At 38.3% G+C, this 19,903-nt stretch overlaps 1 protein-coding gene across 1 annotated transcript in view; it reads left to right on the forward strand.

Moving 5' to 3' along the window:
- The window catches only part of zgc:158766 (uncharacterized protein LOC100009641 homolog), a 52,466-nt gene that overhangs the window by 16,423 nt on the left and 16,140 nt on the right, over positions 1-19,903 (forward strand). Inside the window, exons 4-15 of the mRNA XM_059338612.1 lie at positions 2,252-2,461; positions 4,560-4,683; positions 7,411-7,504; positions 7,991-8,077; positions 9,310-9,426; positions 11,026-11,124; positions 11,383-11,525; positions 12,849-12,987; positions 13,080-13,202; positions 14,418-14,582; positions 15,575-16,437; positions 17,782-18,031. Coding sequence (XP_059194595.1) covers positions 2,252-2,461; positions 4,560-4,683; positions 7,411-7,504; positions 7,991-8,077; positions 9,310-9,426; positions 11,026-11,124; positions 11,383-11,525; positions 12,849-12,987; positions 13,080-13,202; positions 14,418-14,582; positions 15,575-16,437; positions 17,782-18,031 — 2,414 coding nt within the window. The remainder of the gene's footprint in view (positions 1-2,251; positions 2,462-4,559; positions 4,684-7,410; positions 7,505-7,990; positions 8,078-9,309; positions 9,427-11,025; positions 11,125-11,382; positions 11,526-12,848; positions 12,988-13,079; positions 13,203-14,417; positions 14,583-15,574; positions 16,438-17,781; positions 18,032-19,903) is intronic.

A 19,903-nucleotide genomic window follows, 5' to 3' on the forward strand; every position in this document is an offset into this window, starting at 1 on the left:
TGGCTACTCTTGTAGCTGTAACAAGCAGCGTGGCTAGCATCAGTTAGCTGCTAGCATCAGTTAGCCGCTAGCATCAGTTAGCCGCTAGCATCAGTTAGCAGCTAGCATCAGTAAGCCGCTAGCTTTCGCTAATGACCAAATTTCACTGATTTCCCTAATTTCCCAACAAAGCAATAAGAGTTATCAGAACTATTGTCCCTTGTTGTGAACCCCAACTTAAAGATATAAGTAACAACAACTCACCAACTTGTTTTTGAGCAGACAACTGGCTTCCTTTGTTGTGCTAACTTACATTATTGCCTTAAATGTCAATAATTTATATTTCCAAGTTTTACCAACTTAAATCACTGTTTTAGGCCAAAAAATACAAGTTGGCTTTTTTGCAGTGTACTATGTAGCAAAAATACAGTAGTTAAATAAAATCACTGAGCGTTCCTGAGATTACCTCAGAGGGGATTGTATTTCAGCTGTTGCAAAGCAGGTTTCCCACAACGACATTTCAAAGGCAACAAAGGACTCTGTAAACCCTGTAAACCAACCACAGGGACCCCAGCATCCCACAATGAGATGACCCTACAGTGTTATTGGGGCTGGGGGCTGCACTGATCCCAGATGGGTTGCCTCATTTACAAAAGTTTCCTTTGTGAATCAATCAGCCACTGGGGATCCATGAAAAAAAAAAAAAGCCTTTCAAACTATGCATGTGTCTTTGGAGAGTCCATTCAGTCCAGAAACACAAGACCTAACTTCCACTGACTCACAGCACTGTGAAAAGGTACTCCTGAAGGGTTGAATTACTCATAATGTGAGCCAGCAAACTCTGCAATATCAAAACTCATCCTCCATGATTTATGTGATCAGTCACTCAAAGATCCAGCAACCGGTGCAGATTTGACCTCTTTGACGGCTCGCAAACGTGTCCTGCAGACTACACAAAAAACAGACTTTCACACAGGACAATACTCAGGAGGCTTTACTCCACGTTTGTCACTTCCTCTGAAAACAAAGCAATTTAGGAAACATGCAGCAAACACAGGCCAGGCCACACAGTCGCACAGGAAATGCACTGACTGTTTGAAGACAATAGAGGCTGAGCTGGGAGGGTTTACTGTCACTGTCAGAGCAGGACAATACAAGAGGCCTCAAACTGTTTAAAAAGAAAACACACTACAGGTGTCCATCACACACAGATAATAATCCATAATCACAGATCAATGATCAGTGGAGGCCTCTCAAGGTTTTAGGTTTATTTTGTTGCTTGGGTGATATTTTGAAAGGCTGATTTATGGTTTATGACTGAGCCATCAACTCTTTTGTACCACAGTACTGTAATTTCCCAGCTTGGGATAAAAAAAAGTATATCTATCTATCTATCTATCTATCTATCTATCTATCTATCTATCTATCTATCTATCTATCTATCTATCTATCCATCCATCCATCCATCCATCCATCCATCCATCCATCCATCCATCCATCCATCCATCCATCCATCTATCTATCTATCAGTGGCTCTATGATGAGTCAGTCCGTCACTTTGGTCAATACTGAAATAATTGACCAGCTAGTAGCTGGTATAATAATAGAGAGCGGATGTACTGAGGGTATATATATATATATATATATATATATATATATATATATATACATATATACATATATATATATATTTTAGCATTGATCGGATTTTATTCAATGACAATCCAGTGGGCAAAAACAGAGTCAGGCAGGCTGGGATCTATAACAGGCAGATAATCCAGACATGACAGGCAGATCACCTAAAAAATTGTTTTATTTTTTATTAAATATTTGTTGCAGCTCTAGTGTATACTCTGCTGCTCTGTACTCTGTACTATGAAGTATCCACAGAGATGTTTTGCTGCCTGAGGAATAGATCAAGCCTATAAACTATGGTACCACTTGGGAATGTGAGGAGCAGCATTCCTATAAACAGAGCCCGGAGGTATGGAAGGTTGAAGAGGAGGACGTTCAGATATGAGAGGCTAATAACGCTCTGAGTTACCTATGAGTCAGGCTGAATAAACACCTGGTCTCCATGATGACTCAGTGTGAGGTCACTACTACACCTATCTCACCTCTAATCAACACTTGTTTCAAGAACTATTACAAATACTACTGAGGTGAAAGGAAGCTTCTAATTTCTATTGATTGTACTGTATTTTTGTAAAGTTGTGGCTCAGCAAGTACTACTTAGACAACATGTGCCCACTATTTATAATCGCTTCAACAGGACCGCGTGATGACAACATCGGCAGTGAGAGCAGGCGAAACAGGAATAGCGGAGAAGAGTCACACAGTCCTAAAGCTACCAACGGGTCGGCCATCAGGCCGGCGGCAGCGCCAGCGCCAGGCTCTTCCTGTGTGGGAAGCTCCGCCCTCCACAAACGGGTGTCAGAGGTCAACCAGGAGCTGCTCACATCGGGAGCTGTGATCCTGCCTGGTGAGGGAAATGTGATTTTTTCTTGTTTATTTCAGTTCATTCACTTTACAAGAAATTACACATATGTGTTGCTTATTAACTTAAATAAATCCCTTTTATTTCATGATATATATCAGAAGTGGGCAATTAATTTTCCCAAGGGGCCACATGACCAATACCACGAAGGTTGCAGGGGCCGGACCAAAACTCTGAACTAAATTCTGCTCAGTATTAATTTAATCGCTTTATAAAATACAGTAAATTATCTGGTGTTGAGCTGCTACTGATAGGAACACATGTTATGATAAGACTGTTAATGTGGAGTAAATCAAATATAGCAGTAAAAAGTAGTAAATACTCCAATCACTATATCACTTTAACATTTATTTTAAACACAACTGTAAATTTCCTTTAGTAAGCTTCCTATTTGTGTTTTTGTATTATATAGCTTGTTTTTCATGTTTGTACATTTTCAAGGTGTTTAACAATGTTGAGGTGCTTTTATTTTGAAAAGGTGCCGTCCAGTGTGAAACGGGTGCTTTCATTTTGAAAGGTAGTGACAGGAAATAACCGGTAGAACGGTTAAATGACAAAACGAACGGTAAATAATAACGAGTGCGTAGTAATTCATATAAAGTTGATATAAAGTATCTAAAGGCTTCTATAGTGGCTGGCTGACAGGACACAAGGTTTGTTAAAGTTTATTTTATTCTGTCATATATATTAGTGGCTATATTTGTTGTCTTAACTATAGTAAAAGTGTTGTTAGCTAGTGCTAATGTTTGCTATTTTTTTCAAAATAAAAGCACTGCGGTTATATTGATTTCTAATTTCTGGATAACCTCACGCGGGCCTGACAATGACAGCAAACGGTCCGCCCAATGCCCAGGTCTGATATATAGTCATGGAAAAAAAAATATTAGACCACCTTTGTTTTCTTTAATTTCTTGTTCATTTTAATGCCTGGTACAACTAAAGGTACATTTGTTTGGACAAATATAATGATAACAACAAAAATAGCTCATAATAGTTTAATTGAAGAGCTGATATCTAGACATTTAACATAGTTTTCATGATAATAACCAAAATCATTATCAAGAAAACCATGAAAAATGGCTTGATGTCAGCTAATAATTTTCTCCATGACTGTACCAACATATCCTCAAATTAGTTCATGATCTTTTAAGTGAATTTTGAGTTAATATAATATTAATTTGGGGTTTTGCTGAATAATATTGTACTGTATGTTTGGTCTATGGTAAAAGGCTGACATTTAAAATAAACTTGTTTTTTTTTCTCCAGGTCATTAATTTTGCCCCTTTTTCAATTCAAGAGATGTTTTTAGAAACTCTCTTGTGTTTTTTTTCACTAACATTCACATCTGATCCCACATAGAGGATTGGCATGATTATACAGATAGGCTTAAAGCAGGGGTGTCAAACTCAAATACACAATGGGCCAAAATGTAAAACTTGAATAAAATTGCGGGCCAACATTGAACAAATAAACCTTTTAATATATAACAAACATGTTTTGCTTTAACATTAAATATGGAACCAGCAACGCTTATAAACATACAATATATAACTAAATAGTGCAGACATGCAAAATCACATTTCAAATAAAAAACACATCAATGTCATTAATTAATGAAATAATAATTAAATAAAAATCGTATGCCTCTTTTCTATTCGCATCCTTCTGATTTAAATATCAAAATAAACTTTTTCAACAGGTTAATAAATTCTGCCTTTCTTTTCTCCATTTTTGGGAAGGGGTAGCTGGGAGACAGCTCTAGCTTGAGGTTGCTATGACGACTGTCACAGAGGAGCGTTTCTGGGTCCTGTCCTGATTGACGCGCCAAAACAACAGCAGGGCATTGTGGGATTTGTAGTATTAGCTGTAAATGCGCCGTATAATACCGGCGGGTCAGCTTTTATAGTACAATAATAAGATAATAATTTGGTATTGCCTTGCCACCCCCACCAAATTACACTGCGGGCCAAATTTGGCCCGCGGGCCAGAGTTTGACACCCCTGGCTTAAACATTCCTGACAGAAAATGAGAGTTGACATGTGAGTATAAAGTTTTGACCCCCTGCTGTTGTTCTCTCTTCCAGGAAACCAAGATCGCAGTGGGAGGGCCGTGCTGCAGGTGTGCACCAGGGCTCAGGTGTGGGCAGGTGAGAGTTGCACGGTAAATGACCTCACCTGTTTACTGGGCTACTACTACTCCACGCTGCGGTAAGTCATGTCTGGTTTTACTTTGTCTGTGTTAAGAATAACTCTTGTAACCTCGACAGCTGTAGCTTACCCCTTAGGTGAACACGACTGTGATTATAGTACCATTTTTAACCCTTGTGCGTCTTTAGGGATATTTTTGGCTTTATAAGTTGTTGTTTTTTATCATTTCGACTGTGTTAATGCAGTTAAGTTCAAGCTCAGCTCCTATAATGAACTACACTACTGGTCAAAAGTTTTAGAACACACCAACTTTTCCAGAATTTAATTGAAAATGATGCAGTTTAATGTCTCAGTGTACTCTGAAATTAATGCACATTTGCAACATTTAAAATTCTTTATTGAGCATGATAGTGTTTTGAAAGTAAAAAAAAGATTCAAAATCACATTTTATGTTGGACTAAAGGACTAAAAAAAGACACAAAATGACCAAAAAAAAGACACAAAATGGCCAAAAAAAGACACAAAATGACAAAAAAAAAGACACAAAATGACTTAACAAGACATGAAAAGAATTCAAAAATGGTCAAAATAGCCCAAGACTCCATAGAGTTAAGTTGTTAACCCATTTCTTGTTCCCTGAAAAAGGCCTACTTATATAATTCTGAAATGTACATTATTTTTCAGTTCTGGTTAAGCTTACCTTTTTTTATTTACCTCTGGCAGTTCACCACTTACCTTTGTACCCTTTCAAGCTGTTCATTTGACTTGAACTGCTTAAATTTCAATAAAAAACTGGAAAAATTGGGGTGTTCTAAAACTTTTGACCAGTAGTGTATGTCACAAAAATACAGACATAACATTTAATTTAACAATAGTAGCAATCTGTTAACAAACTGGCATTTAAAGTGTTAAAAATTACAAGAAAATATATGAATGTTTGGTAGTTCTGATCAGGATTGGAATTTGTTAAAAGCCTGAACTCAGTTGAAAATTATATGAATATATAATTTTATGTCCACTTTTGTTTACACAGTAAAAAGGCCAGTTGTTGTTTTGTTTTTTTAAATGACTGGACACCAGTTAACACAATGCTCCTTAACACATTGTTATTTAGAGCTAAGAGATGCACAAAATAGTTTGTATTTTTATCCGGGGTATATTTAGTAAACATGAGTAAAAATATAATGGAAAATTTTCAGTCTAACAGGGTCTTTCTAGTAGCCATTAGATATGAAAAACTGTTGGACTCTCCAAACCCATCTAATAATGTATAAAATAATCGTGTACTATACTTGACATTTTCAGACAGTACCAATTTCTCAACTCAACTCAACTTTATTTGTAAAGCTCTTTAAAACAACAGCAGCCGCAACAAAGTGCTGTACATAAACAAACAGAACAAGAGACAACAACATAAATAAAACAGGAAATAAACACTAAAATAAATAGATTCATTGCTTTTTAAAAAACAATTTAAAAAACAATCAATAAAAGCAAACCAACCTATGTAATTAGGGGTAAAGTGCAAGAATTTGAAGAGGTGTGGACACCCTTAATGGACTTTCTCAAGCAACAGTAGATTATATTTATCTGTAAGCACAATGAGTGTAACAATCTTTTTATTTAAAAATATATATATATATTATTTGTTGTAATTGTTATTTTATATTCACACACTTTTTTATTTTATTTTAATTTTTATTCATTTAATTTAATTTATTTTTTTGCGTATGTGTGTTCAGCGGGGTCTGCCTGCTTTTCATTATGTGGCTAGTGTGATGAGTGTATGTTCTTTTTTTTTTTTTTCTTCATTGTTTTTATTGCAGTTTTTGTTTCCATTCAACAAAACAAAATTGTCTACGAAACTAGACAAACAACAAAACAAACACAAAACATGACAGCTCTTACATAAAAGATGAACATATGGCATTATACACAAGGTGGTGGATCAGTCTTACATTACACAAATGACATTCAGGTGCACATCAGACCTTTCAATAGAGTGGAGGAAAGGCCAGGTCCGATATAGTCCAAAACTGGGCGCCACACTCTGTAGAACTGATCTACACTGTGATGTATGACGTTGGTAAGATATTCTAAAGGGATCAGATCAAAAATGATTTTGCGCCAAGCACAGACAGAAGGAACCTTGTCACTGACCCGCTGCAAAAGGATATTTTTCCTAGCTGCAAACGTTAGAATATTGTACAATCTTTTGTTGACTGCTGTTTTCAAATAGTCACTTGGAAGACCTAGAATCAGGGAAATGGGGTCCATTTCTATGTTAATATGAAAAATTCTCTCCAATTCACTTATGATTTCAGCCCAATAGATTTGAAGTTTATGACAAGACCAGAAACAGTGAGTTAAGGTTCCCACTTCAGTTTTACATTTGAGACACAGAGGGGAGAGAGCGCAGTTGAAGAAATGCCTGCGGTGAGGAGATATATGTAATCTATGTAAAATCATAAATTGTGTTGCTCTTGTCAGAGTGCAAATTGAAATCTTTTTAGTAAGGGACCAAATAGTATCCCACTTTTTCTGTGTATGTTCTTATTGAAAATTAATAAACACATTATTAAAAAACAATAAATAAAAGCAAACCATAAAACACTAAAAACAAGAGCAGAGTCTCATGCGTGGTTAAAAGCCAAGGAATAAAAATAGGTTTTAAGATGACTTTTAAAAATGGACAGTGAGGAGGCTTGTCTGATGTCAGAATATGGTTCTGCATGCAGTCAGCTGTTTGACAAAGGCAGTAAACTAACTGTAATCCTCTGGTTTCAGGAAAGAAAGGCGTGATCAAGGCCTAACAGTTGTAATAGACAGCAGGAGGCTGCAGCCTGCTCCAGCTCTGTTGTCATCTCTGTCTGAATTGCAGGTGAGCCCACAGTGGAAAATATGTAATTACCCTCCAACACACACCCAGAGAGCTTTCTAAATGCTAAATCTCTGTTGTCTTCTGAGCCGTGATGCTACGTCTCTCTGAGTTATTACACCGAGGCATTCATGACACACTTCTTATTGTTCTACCTCTTAAGTCTCTGACACAGTTTCTTTTTTTAAGGGGCAAACCTTAAATTTGTAGTGACTACCATTCCAAGGGTTTTTCTCTGAAGAAAGGCTGGCCTCAGGGCTCTTAAGCAGAAACCTGTGCTTACTTGTCTGTTTTTAACCGCACACTGGGAGCTGCAGGAGACATAGCATCATGTTGTGATGAAGAGTTTTCTTACTGGTGTCAGGATAATCATTCTGTAACCCACAACACATGCATAATAAGTCACTTTTAAATATGCATCTTATATCAACATGTATTATAATTTATTGTCTTTCATTCTAAGTCTGTGTAATTGGTTGTTTTTGGCAGGCGTTGGCTCCAAATGCACTTTACACTGTTCTCTTCCTGGTGGACAAGGAGACAGCAGCCAAACCTGACAGAGACATGGACGTACAGGTAAATAAAGACTCATCATCAGAGGCTTTTTTAAATAATGTGGTGTATTTGTGTCACTGGATTGTGATTTTTTTTTTTTTTGAAAAATATTTTTTTATTGCATTTTTCAGAACACAAAACACACAGAACTGCTCAGGCATGACAAAAAGAGGAGTAAAAAAACAAAACAGAATGTGGGTACAGCATATAGAAAAATGTTATGGAGAAAATAACAAATGACAGTGGGCACATTTTCAGACCAATCCCTTCCCTATTAATCTCCTGCAGCAAGACACAACAGTATCCAGATGACAATAAATACAGAGCATACAAACACAACAAGGCCATAAGGTGCTTGTTAGAAAGTGAGCACTTAGAACAAAGTTATGAAACAAGCTAGGCTGATTTGGGAAATCCACGAAGCAAGGAGGATGACAGTGTGGGCCCAATATGCTGCAAGTAAGGGTTCCAGACCCTATAGAAAGCATCTATTTTGGAGTGAAGCATACATGTGATGTACTCACTAGGGATGCAGTCCATAACGATATTGTGCCATGGTTTTTTTGTTGGAGCAACATTCTTGATCCAGATGAGTAAAATGTTCTTTCCAGCAGCAAAAGTTAGTGTATTGAAAGTCTCCTGTGTTTATTGACCCCATGTGATCTGATCAAGTATCAGGCACATAGGGTCCATCCGTATTGAGACACCAAAGATAGCAGTCAGCTCATTCACAATACTAGACCAGTACATTTGTAACTTCACACATGACCAGAGGCAGTGAAAGTAATCTCCAGTCTCAGAATTGCATTTCCAACAAAGTGGGGAATTATTAGCGTCCATTTTGTTCTTGACAACAGGTGTTATATGTTTGCGATGTACAATTCTGAACTGTATGGATTTGGTGCGATTACACACAGAGATTTTCATGGCCTGAGACCAGACTTCGCGCCAGTCAGCCTCATCTATGGCAATGCCAAGATCTTTCTCCCAAGCTTGCTTGGTGGTTTGTGAGGTATGAGGAGAATTATAGTTTAGGGCTCTGTAAAAAACAGTAATACATTTCTTACTAATCTGTAGAGACAGGGCCTTCTCAACACTTGAAGTGGTGTTATTAGTCATTAAGGTGGTGTTTGTAATTATGAAACTGGATTGTGATTTGATGAATTCCTGTCTAGCATCATTGCTGTTGGACATGATAGCACAGATTATAAAAACTTGTGGTTTTTTTTGTGTGGGCGCTTCTCTTGGAACAGACTGAGACGCTGTCGTCTCTGAAAGCTCTACTGAAGCACATCGACCAAACGCAGCTGACCCGAGACCTGGAGGGCTCCTTCCACTACGACCACAACCACTGGATCCACTTCAGACAGGTGGGTGTGGCGCAGGTGGCGGCCATTATAAACATATTTCTACACCTACTGACGAGCTTGGAGGGCGAGGGTGGGGAAACCTTTAGGAATGTTTTTTTTATTTTGGTAACACTTTACAATAACCAACTAAGTGATGTTTATAGATGGTTTATAGACCAGTTATTAACCATATTCACAGTACTATACAAATTTAATCTTTAAATGTTTTCAACCAATTTCTTAAAGGTATATGAATCATTTCAAAAATCATAAACATACTTAATATGGTGTTAAAATGTTAAATTGAGTGCAACTAAAACTATTAATAAACTATTAATTATAATTTAATTGTTTGTTGATGGTAAAGTAACTTTAAACTTACATTAATATACAATCTATTTGCCATTTATAAATTATGTAGTTAGTTAAACATTAATAAATTATGTATTTATCATTCTAAATGGCCTATATATGGTTTATAAATGATGATTAAACATTAATAAACTATCTGTTTACCATTTATAAATGATGGTTATTGTAAAGTGTTACCTTATTTTATTTATTTTATTTTTTTTCAGTTTACACTTTTGGTTGTTTCTAAGAAAAAAGAAAATGCTATTACTGGATGTTTTGCCAAAGTTATGTATAATAACAATAAATGGTTTCTCTGAGCCCGTTGATACACGCCCATAGTGTGGAAATACTTTTAATTACATTTCAGGTAGGGATAAGGGCCAGTTTCTTACTTTTCCTCAAAACAGACTTGAGGAAAAAATGGCGGGCTTCAGTAGTTTGTGATTTTTAAAACAGTTTCCTTTTTTCTTTTTTCTTTTTTAGCAAATTGCATTCAATATCAAAGTAATACATTGATTACTTGCAATCTCAAATGTTCCTGACAACAAAGCCTTTCCTTAAGAGGAAAAAAGCATTATTTTAAGAAAAAAGTACAAAAGGGGAAAAAAAAGAAAAATGTGGCAGTATATAGCTGTATTTTTAAAAATAAAATATTAGTTTTGATATGCAGTTGTACAGTCTCTTACTCTGTTGTTCCACTGTAGGGGTTGATTTTGTAACCAACAAATAGTTAATTCAGATCTGCAGAAACAGACAACACCACACACACTAATGATGATTGAGAGGGATCATTTTTGAATGAGCCCACACATTGTTTTTTTATTTTTAGGAAAGTCCTCCATAGTATACCTTTAACTTGTCAGTCAAACTCCCTCCAGAATAATAAATAATGTCATTGTAATGTTTTTTGTTGTTATATTCTTCAACCAATTTTTTTTATCCTGTTAACCCATTGAAGCCTGACAAGCGAAACATCATTTTGTAGTATTTGTATAAGCTCTCAAATACTTTTTGAATTTCATTTCTATCTGCTATAGAGGCTGAAAAATCTATTATTTAGTAGAAGCGTGACACTTCTGTTGAATTTCCAGAAAAACTTCAGGTTTTAGGGGCTGATTTTAAAATCACCCAGAGGTTTTACAGGCAGTTTTAGGCATCAGTGGGTTAAAAAAGTCTCTTTCCATGTCTGTTGAATGGATCTTAATTGCTTCCCATTTGTTACTGATGTTTGACCCTGCCACCTCTTTCTCTCCATCTCTCTCACAGAAAATTGACCCATTTGCCTGCAGTTGTAGTGCAGCCGTCTCCTCCCTCCAGGAGTCTATAACCACACTGAGCCACAGCGGCCACCTGAAGACGTCTGAGGTCAGCCCCCCCCCCCCCTGCAGGCAGTCTGGCTGCTGATTTATGTGTCTCCACTGCCACACAATAGCTCTCTGCTGGCCTCTTTCCTCTGAACTGGAGTAAACAGCTCAGCAGTTTGTTTTATGGTTACCTTCCATGATCTTTGTGCCTGTTGAGCTCAATAACAAGTTCTGAGTTTGAAGTATTGCACACATTTGCGCTTCATTTGTGTTTGCATTCATGTAAAATGTGATTTTTATGGACCGTTGTGCATTTCAGGAGGTGTCTGAGGTAATGGAGCAGCAGAGGCATCTCATGAAATGTGTCCTTGATGACACCCGTTTAAACAGACTGCGTTTAGAGGGAGGAACCGTCCTCGCCCGCATCAGGAAGGAAGAGCCCTGTGAGAACGAAAACTACAGGTACTGAAGGACTCTCAGCCATATTCATTCACCTTTATTTAACCAGGCAGGTCATTAAGAACAAATTCTTATTTACAATGGCGGCCTGACAAGCGTCAAGGGCCACTTGAGGGAAGGGGAGGTGGGCTAGGGAGTAAAACACAGTAAGGATCATAAAAACGCAACAACAACAGTAACAACAATAACAGATAACAAAAGATATATATATATACACACACACACACACACACACGTATATATATAAAATTGCAACAATATCACAGACAGACAGGCAGACAAACTGCAGTCAACAAAAGATATATGGAGAAAAAATGGTGAGGTGGTATTACATGGTAGAAAAACAGTTGCAGGAGTCAGTGAGAATGTCTGAGAGAGCAGCTTTGAAGGCAGGGATGGAGATGAGCTGGTCCAGTTTGAGGGTTTTTTGCAGAGCATTCCAGTCAACGGCAGCAGACGATTGAAAGGATGCGAGACCAATGGAGGTGGAGGTTTTTGGTATTTTTAATTTGATGTAGAGTGGGGAGTGTATGCAGATAGGGGGGTGTAAGACCAAGAAGGGTTTTGTAAATAAAAGTAAACCAGTGCATGTTTCGACGGGTGTGAAGTGAAGGCCAGTGGACCAGAGAGTATAGCGTGCAGTGATGTGTGTTGAAGGGAGCGTTTGTGGCAAACCGGATGGCGGAATGGTAGAGGGTGTCAAGTTTGGAAAGTGTACCTTTGCATGCAGACCTGTATATGATGTCACCATAATCAATCATGGGGAGAATGGTCATTTTGATGAGGGTGAGTTTGGCAGAGGAGGTGAAGGTGAAACGGTTTCTGTAGAGCAGGGGTGTCATGTGAAAGCACATGTGTCAAACTGATCCAGGAAAGGGCCAAGTGGCTGCAGGTTTTTGTTCCAACCTAGCAAGAGCACACCTGATACGACAAATCAAACGGGTGAAGACAGCCCAGGTGATTAGATGGGTGGAGTCATGTGTGCTCCTGCTTGGTTGGAATGAAAACTTGCACCCACTTGGCCCTTTTCCTGGATCAGTTTGCTGTAGAGGAACCCGAGTTTGGCCTTTACTCTGGTTTGGATGTTTGAGATGTGGTTGGAAAAGGATAGTGTGCTGTCTAACCAAATGCCCAAGTACTTATAGAACGTGACCTGGTCCAGGGAAGTACCCTCGCTGGTGGTGATATTGAGGACGGGGGGGGGGGGGGGGGTTTAGCACCCTTACGACAGAACCACATGACCTTGGTTTTTGAGGTGAATATGAGCAAAAGCTGTGGTGATAATAAAATAAATAACCTGTTCTCCCTGTTATTGCTTTCTTGTAGAGATGCTGTAGACATGTTGAATGCACTGTACAACCAAGTAGATGAAGAAGTCCATAAGCTGGTGATCCTCTCCAACAAGTCTCAGAAACAGCTGGAGAGCCAGCTGGAGGTGCTCCGCTTTGAGGAGCAAACTCAACAGGTGAGCTCAAATATTTCACATCTGTGCTGCAGATGTTCTGCTGCCAAAAAATGTGATACTCCATCAAATAAAAAAAAAACCTCTCTTTTCAGATCAAACTCTGGTTCAGTGTGGAGGGAGAGAAGCAGCTCACGTCTCTGGAAACATTAACTCTGTCTGTGGCCAAAGTGAAGGAGATGAGAGAGAGCTTGGAACAGTTTCTGGAGGAGTCTGTGGTAAAGATGGCCATGATTTTTAACTCATAAGAACCCAGACCCAGTTAATAAATACTACCCCTAAATGTCAAAGATCTGTGATGTGACATAAACGTTACAATGGTAACAAATATCATATGTTTATGATATTTCTTATTTTAAAATAGAAAAAAACTAGACACATTTTCTGCTTACAGAGACACAAATTTGCCTTTTTATTTTGCATCTCCATAACATATACTACTGGTCAAAAGTTTTAGAACACACCAACTTTTCCAGAATGTAATTGAAAATGATGCAGTTTAATGTCTCAGTGTACTCTGAAATTAATGCACATTTGCAACATTTAAAATTCTTTATTGAGCATGATAGTGTTTTAAAAGTAAAAAAAAAATTCAAAATCACATTTTATGCTGGACTAAAGGACTAAAAAAAGACACAAAATGACTAAAAAAAGACACAAAATGACCAAAAAAAGACACAAAATGACTAAAAATGACTAAAAAAAGACACAAAATGACCAAAAATGACTAAAAAAAAGATACAAAATGACTAAAAAAAGACACAAAATGACTTACAAAGACATGAAAAGAATTCAAAAATGGACAAAATAGCCCAAGACTCCATAGAGTTAAGTTGTTAACCCATTTCTTGTTCCCTGAAAAAGGCCTACTTGTATAATTCTGAAATGTACATTATTTTTCAGTTTTGGTTAAGCTTACTTTTTTTTATTTACCTCTGGCAGTTCACCACTTACCTTTGTACCCTTTCAAGCTGTTCATTTGACTTGAACTGCTTGAATTTCAATAAAAAAATGGAAAAATTGGTGTGTTCTAAAACTTTTGACCGGTAGTGTATATACAATTGTGACTTTAATTTGTTCAGGAAATCTGGTCAGAACAAGTTAAATGCAACACAGGACACAACTATTAATGGATTAGAATCGTTAAATGGGTTTAAACTTAGCCTAGTAACAAAAAATAAGCTTTTTAAAATGAGCTACTTTTACACATTTCTGTTTCCAGTCACACAGTTTACGTCTCTTAGGGATTTAATGAGTTAAGGTGAAGCATAAAGCTGAATATGGGAGATTATAGAAGATTTAAAGTGCTTGATACAGGGGTGTCACCATAGGTTCTTATGGGTTAAACACATTCCTTGTGGACCACTTAGTATATATAGTATTTAGGAGACAATCAGTGCTAAATTGATTTGGTTTTGTCCTCGTCCTAACAGCACCAGCAGAGGCTCGGCCTGCAGCTGGTGAAAGAGTCTCCGGAGTCTCTTCCAGGTTCTGTTTTCATCGACTTTAAGCAACATCTGGGCTCCATCTTGAACAGAGTAGAGAGGAGGAAGGCCCAGCTAGACATCCTCACCAACCTCTATGAATTCTATGACTCAGTAAGTATAAAGCTAAAGTGGATTACCTGTCAAAAAATGGACATTTTAGGATTAAGCATATACTTTTAACCATAATAAGGGCTGATAATAATAATCTTGATTAATTTAATCAATGTTAGATCACGATTATTAATGCAATTACTCATTGACTTTGACATCATGCATTTATTTAACTTAAAAAAAAACCCCAATGTATCTTTTAAACCAGAGTTTGGCCCGCAGTATAATTATATTTGGCCCACGAGGAAATACCAAATGACAACCAGAGCTGGCCCGCTGGTATTATACAGCGCAAATAATACTACAAATCCCAGAATGCTCTGCTGGTGTTTTGGCTTGAACACAGTAGATCAGTGTGGAGCAAACTGAGCAACAATTAAAGTTGTCTTTATGAACTTTTTCTTGCTAGTCCAAGGCTTGAATGGCTGCACATTCATTGAAGGATATTATTATTAGTCATTTGGTTTATTATTGTTATTTTATTCTTACATTTATTTTTAGCCTGTGGAAAAAGATTACTGTTAAATTTAAATTTAAAGAAGGCTGCATATAAAATAAAGGGACATACGATTTTTATTTAAATTTTATTTAAGAAATGAATGCCATTGATGTGTTTGTTTGTTTTATTTGATATTTGATTTTGCATGTTTGCAATATTAAGTTATATCAAGCTTTGCTTGTTCCATTTCATTTGAACTTGTTTAGGTTAATTTTTTCAATAAATATCAATGTTGGCCCGCGACTTTGTCCAGGTTTAAAATTTTGGCCCACTGTGTATTTGAGTTTGACACCCCTGCTTTAAACATTTAATTTTCTTGAACTTCTAATATCTTTCAAGTGAAAAACCAATTAAATAAATGAAATGAAGAATATATCATTTATATATGTATGTATACATTTAAATAAATGATCAAATATAATAATAAATAAATAATAATAAATATGTGTCTCTGATTATGATATAAGGATTAACCACCCTTTTAAATCTGCAGGCGAACCAGTGGATGAAGCATTGCCAGGATTATTTCTGTCACCTGAGTCTGGACAGTACAGGAGCCGGTCTTTCTCCCTCCGTGGTGCAGATCCTGCAGGATTACTACACCGAGGCCTCCAAGTTCTCCACGGACAACTTCAGCCCCCTCAACGACATGGTGCTGTCCCTGCAGAGTCCTCAGCAGCTGGAGCAGTGGAACACCGTGTGGCACAAATGTCAGCAGACCAAACAGCAGCTGGAGGAGACTTTGGCTCGAGCTTTAACAGCAACATCAAACTCGACACCTGCTGACACGGACGCTTCTCTACAGACTGCAGAAAGCCAGATTTCCTCTCCAGAGCCTCCAGGAGTGAAAGCATGTGTGCTTTTACCTGTAGCACCGTTAACATTTGAGGAGAACAAGCCTCAGTCGGCGGGGCCGTTCTCCAAGAGCCCCACCAGTTCAATCTGCTCCTCACACTTCACCTTCCCTCCCGACTGCGACAGCAAGCTGAGGCAGAGTCCGTCCATGTTTGAAGACACGGACAGCGACTGCACCATCGACTCCACCATCTCCTGCCACTCGGAGCCCGTCTACTCCGGGGCCGCCCGCCTTCGCAAGCAGCCGATGAAGAAGATCATGAAGAAGACCATGAGCTTCGAGCTGAGCCCGAGGGACAGCGGCCACTCGGACGTCAGCCACATTCACGGCTACACGGGTGTGTACATCAAGGGTCTGGAGGTGGCGAACAACGTGTCTGCAGAGAAGAAGCTGCAGAGACCAGACGTGCTGAGCCCCGCGCTGGGACGCAGCCGCAGCATGTCCACGCCCACTAAGACCCACAACAGACGCAGCGACGGAGAGGGCAAGAAACAGAGCAGGTGAGGAAACGACCACTGACACTAGGATATCATTTTATATACACTACTGGTCAAAAGTTTTAGAACACACCAACTTTTCCAGAATTTAATTGAAAATGATGCAGTTTAATGTCTCAGTGTACTCTGAAATTAATGCACATTTGCAACATTTAAAATTCTTTATTGAGCATGATAGTGTTTTGAAAGTAAAAAAAAGATTCAAAATCACATTTTATGTTGGACTAAAGGACTAAAAAAAGACACAAAATGACCAAAAAAAAAAGACACAAAATGACAAAAAAGACACTAAAAGACACAAAATGACAAAAAAAAAGACACAAAATGACCAAAAAAAGACACAAAATGACTTACAAAGACATGAAAAGAATTCAAAAATGGACAAAATAGCCCAAGACTCCATAGAGTTAAGTTGTTAACTCATTTCTTGTTCCCTGAAAAAGGCCTACTTGTATAATTCTGAAATGTACATTATTTTCCAGTTTTGCTTAAGCTTACCTTTTTTATTTACCTCTGGCAGTTCACCACTTACCTTTGTACCCTTTCAAGCTGTTCATTTGACTTGAACTGCTTGAATTTCAATAAAAAACTGGAAAAATTGGGTCGTTCTAAAACTTTTGACTGGTAGTGTAAGTTTTTTGGAAAGTGCTTTTAAATCCAACTACTGTTAGAAATGACCATAAAGAGACCCCAATTGCCCACATAAAACGAACAAAAAGGGCAAAAATTTTACTACAGAGGCACTAAATTATTAAAAAAAAGGTCACAAAATGACAAAAAAAGGCAAAAGGAACAAAAATGACTACAAAGAGACTTGATGACTAAAAAAGGTCACAAAATGACTACAGACACTAAATTACTTTAAAAATGTCACACAATTACCAAAGAAAGCCACACAATGACTACAAAGAGACATACATTTATCATGAGATCATGAAAAACATTGAGTGAACTAAAGAGATGCAAAAGAAAGAAATTAAGAAAAACCACAAAATCGGTGTGTTTTGGTCCAGTGTAGAGATGATGGGGCCCTTTGGCATGTCATTTTCTCATAATCCACTCACAGTCACATACTGTTTGGAATTGATCTTATCTTCCATCGTCAAATATGGAGGAGTTATTCCTTAAGAAACCCTAAAACATTCAAAGTTGAAAATGAAAAAAAACCTTATTTGAGACGCAGAATTAGAATTACAAAGTACTTTATAAATGGTGCTAACCAATTAGTCAACCATCAAAGTTGTTAGATTTTGTTGATTACCTAAAGTTGTTTGGTATTATGTTAATGATCATACCAGTGCACTGTGCATATCATAAATACTCTTATTGTGTGTTTGTGTTCCCCAGTAAAGTGCAGCACATCATGGATGAGATGATCTCCACAGAGAGGGAGTACGTCCGCTCCCTCAGCTACATCATCGAGCATTATTTCCCAGAGATGGAGCGGCTGGACTTGCCCCAGGACCTGCGGGGGAAGCGGAGCATCATTTTCGGGAATGTGGAGAAACTGTGGGACTTCCACACTCAGTACTTCCTGAAGGGGCTGGAGTCATGTGCCCACTCCCCGCTGTCCATCAGTAGCTGTTTTCTGAGACACGTGAGTTGAGAAAGAGTCCATCAGAGCCTAAAAACAGCTCTCTAGTGGTCTAGTGGCTACAAATAACAGTGGGCCTCATTCATGAAACGTGAGCAGAACGAATTTGTGTGTAAACCGTTCGCAGACGGAAATTTACGTGCATCTCCGCATTCATCAATATTTTAGTAGCTCCGATCTTTTCGTAGCTACTAACAAAATCTACACATGCTGCTGACCACACGTAGTGCTTGTGTAAATTTAAGAACGCATATAAATAATGCTCGTCACTGTTGGAAATTACAATTTTAATTCATAATGCGTTCTGTTATGTACACAATACGCAGATGCCTTTGAAACATGTGATATAAACATGACAAACGATTAAAAATATAACATATTTAGTTAAATTAGTTGGCAATTGGCGGGATTAAGATTCAGATTAAACTCATAATTGTGAATTATCTATGTAAATTGACGCATCCTGCCTGCAGTTCTCAGAGGTATCATTAAATTAATGCCAGAGTATATCCAATGTCCATACGGCGCACAACGGCAGACAGAAGTAATGCAGGGGTTCAGCGCAGTTGCAAACATGCCAGGTGTTATCGGTGCCATAGACTGCACACACGTACGCATCAAGGCTCCATCCGGTGATGCATTTGCTTACATTAACCGGAAAAACTTTCATTCCGTGAATGTGCAACTGATCTGTGACGCAAAGTGTGTGTTGTTAAACGTTGTGGCACGGTGGCCCGGTGGGACGCATGACGCATTCATCCTGCGTAATTGCGCAGTTGGCACGCGTTTGGAGGATGGAGCTGTGAGAGACGGCTGGCTCATTGGTAAGAATATAGCCTGCATAATCACATGTGTGTGTTATATATGGACTTACCCTTCTATATCCATAGGGGATAGGGGTTACCCACTGACGCCGTGGCTTATGACCCCACAGGCCAGCCCGCAGACACCACAGGAGCATACAATGAGGCGCACGCGGCTACTCGGGCCGTTGTAGAGCGCACCAACGGGGTATTTGGACTCTGAGCGTCCTCCTCCTGTGGCAGATGTACTTTTTTGTGTGCGCTAATGCGTTTCTTTGCGTCAAGTTTAATGTCAAACCATTTACGTTTAACCTCGGACGTAGTTCTTTGCACTACAGAAACCACATTTACTGCGTCCGTCACCTCCCTCCACGCTTTCGCTTTGCCTGTCCCTGTCACACCACTACTAACAGATGAAAATAAAAAAAATTTTTTGGACTCCACTTCTCCCAAAATAACTTCAATCTCCGCTTCGGAAAAATTATTTTTTCTTTCTCGTTCTTTTTTTCTTTGTGCCATGATTGACAGGTCGACAGGATGCCTCTACACACCTCCTTATATGGTGGTCATTAGCAATTCATGGGCGGGGTTCATGCTAATTGCTGATTATCGGGAGCGCGCTGCCACCTTACGATGGATTGGCATTCATGATCATACACACGTGTTTACGATCAGATCTGAGTTTCCCGCGGCGTTCATGAATCCGGAGTAGGTTTTTAGTAGCGTAGGCTTTTATGTGCAAATCTACGCACAAATCTACTAACGTTTCATGAATGAGGCCCAGTGAGTGTAGAGATGTGTTGACCTGGAGTTACAGATGCTTTCAGTTCAGTTCAGTTCAGTTCAGCTTGTGTTTTGCTAGCGTTTACATCACTTCATCATACCTTGTTGCAGAAATGTGATTAAAAGTAAAAACACACTTCTCCTAATCCCTTTGATTGACTGAAAGTACACTTATTGTCTAGAAAGTTGAAGAAACATGAACTACCTTAGGCAGATATCACAATTTGGCCAAAAAATGACTTAGGCAATTATGCTATGAGGCTAACGATATTTAAATAATACATATTAT

This window comes from Centropristis striata, chromosome 8 (genome assembly GCF_030273125.1).
Source record: "Centropristis striata isolate RG_2023a ecotype Rhode Island chromosome 8, C.striata_1.0, whole genome shotgun sequence".
NCBI lineage: Eukaryota > Metazoa > Chordata > Actinopteri > Perciformes > Serranidae > Centropristis > Centropristis striata.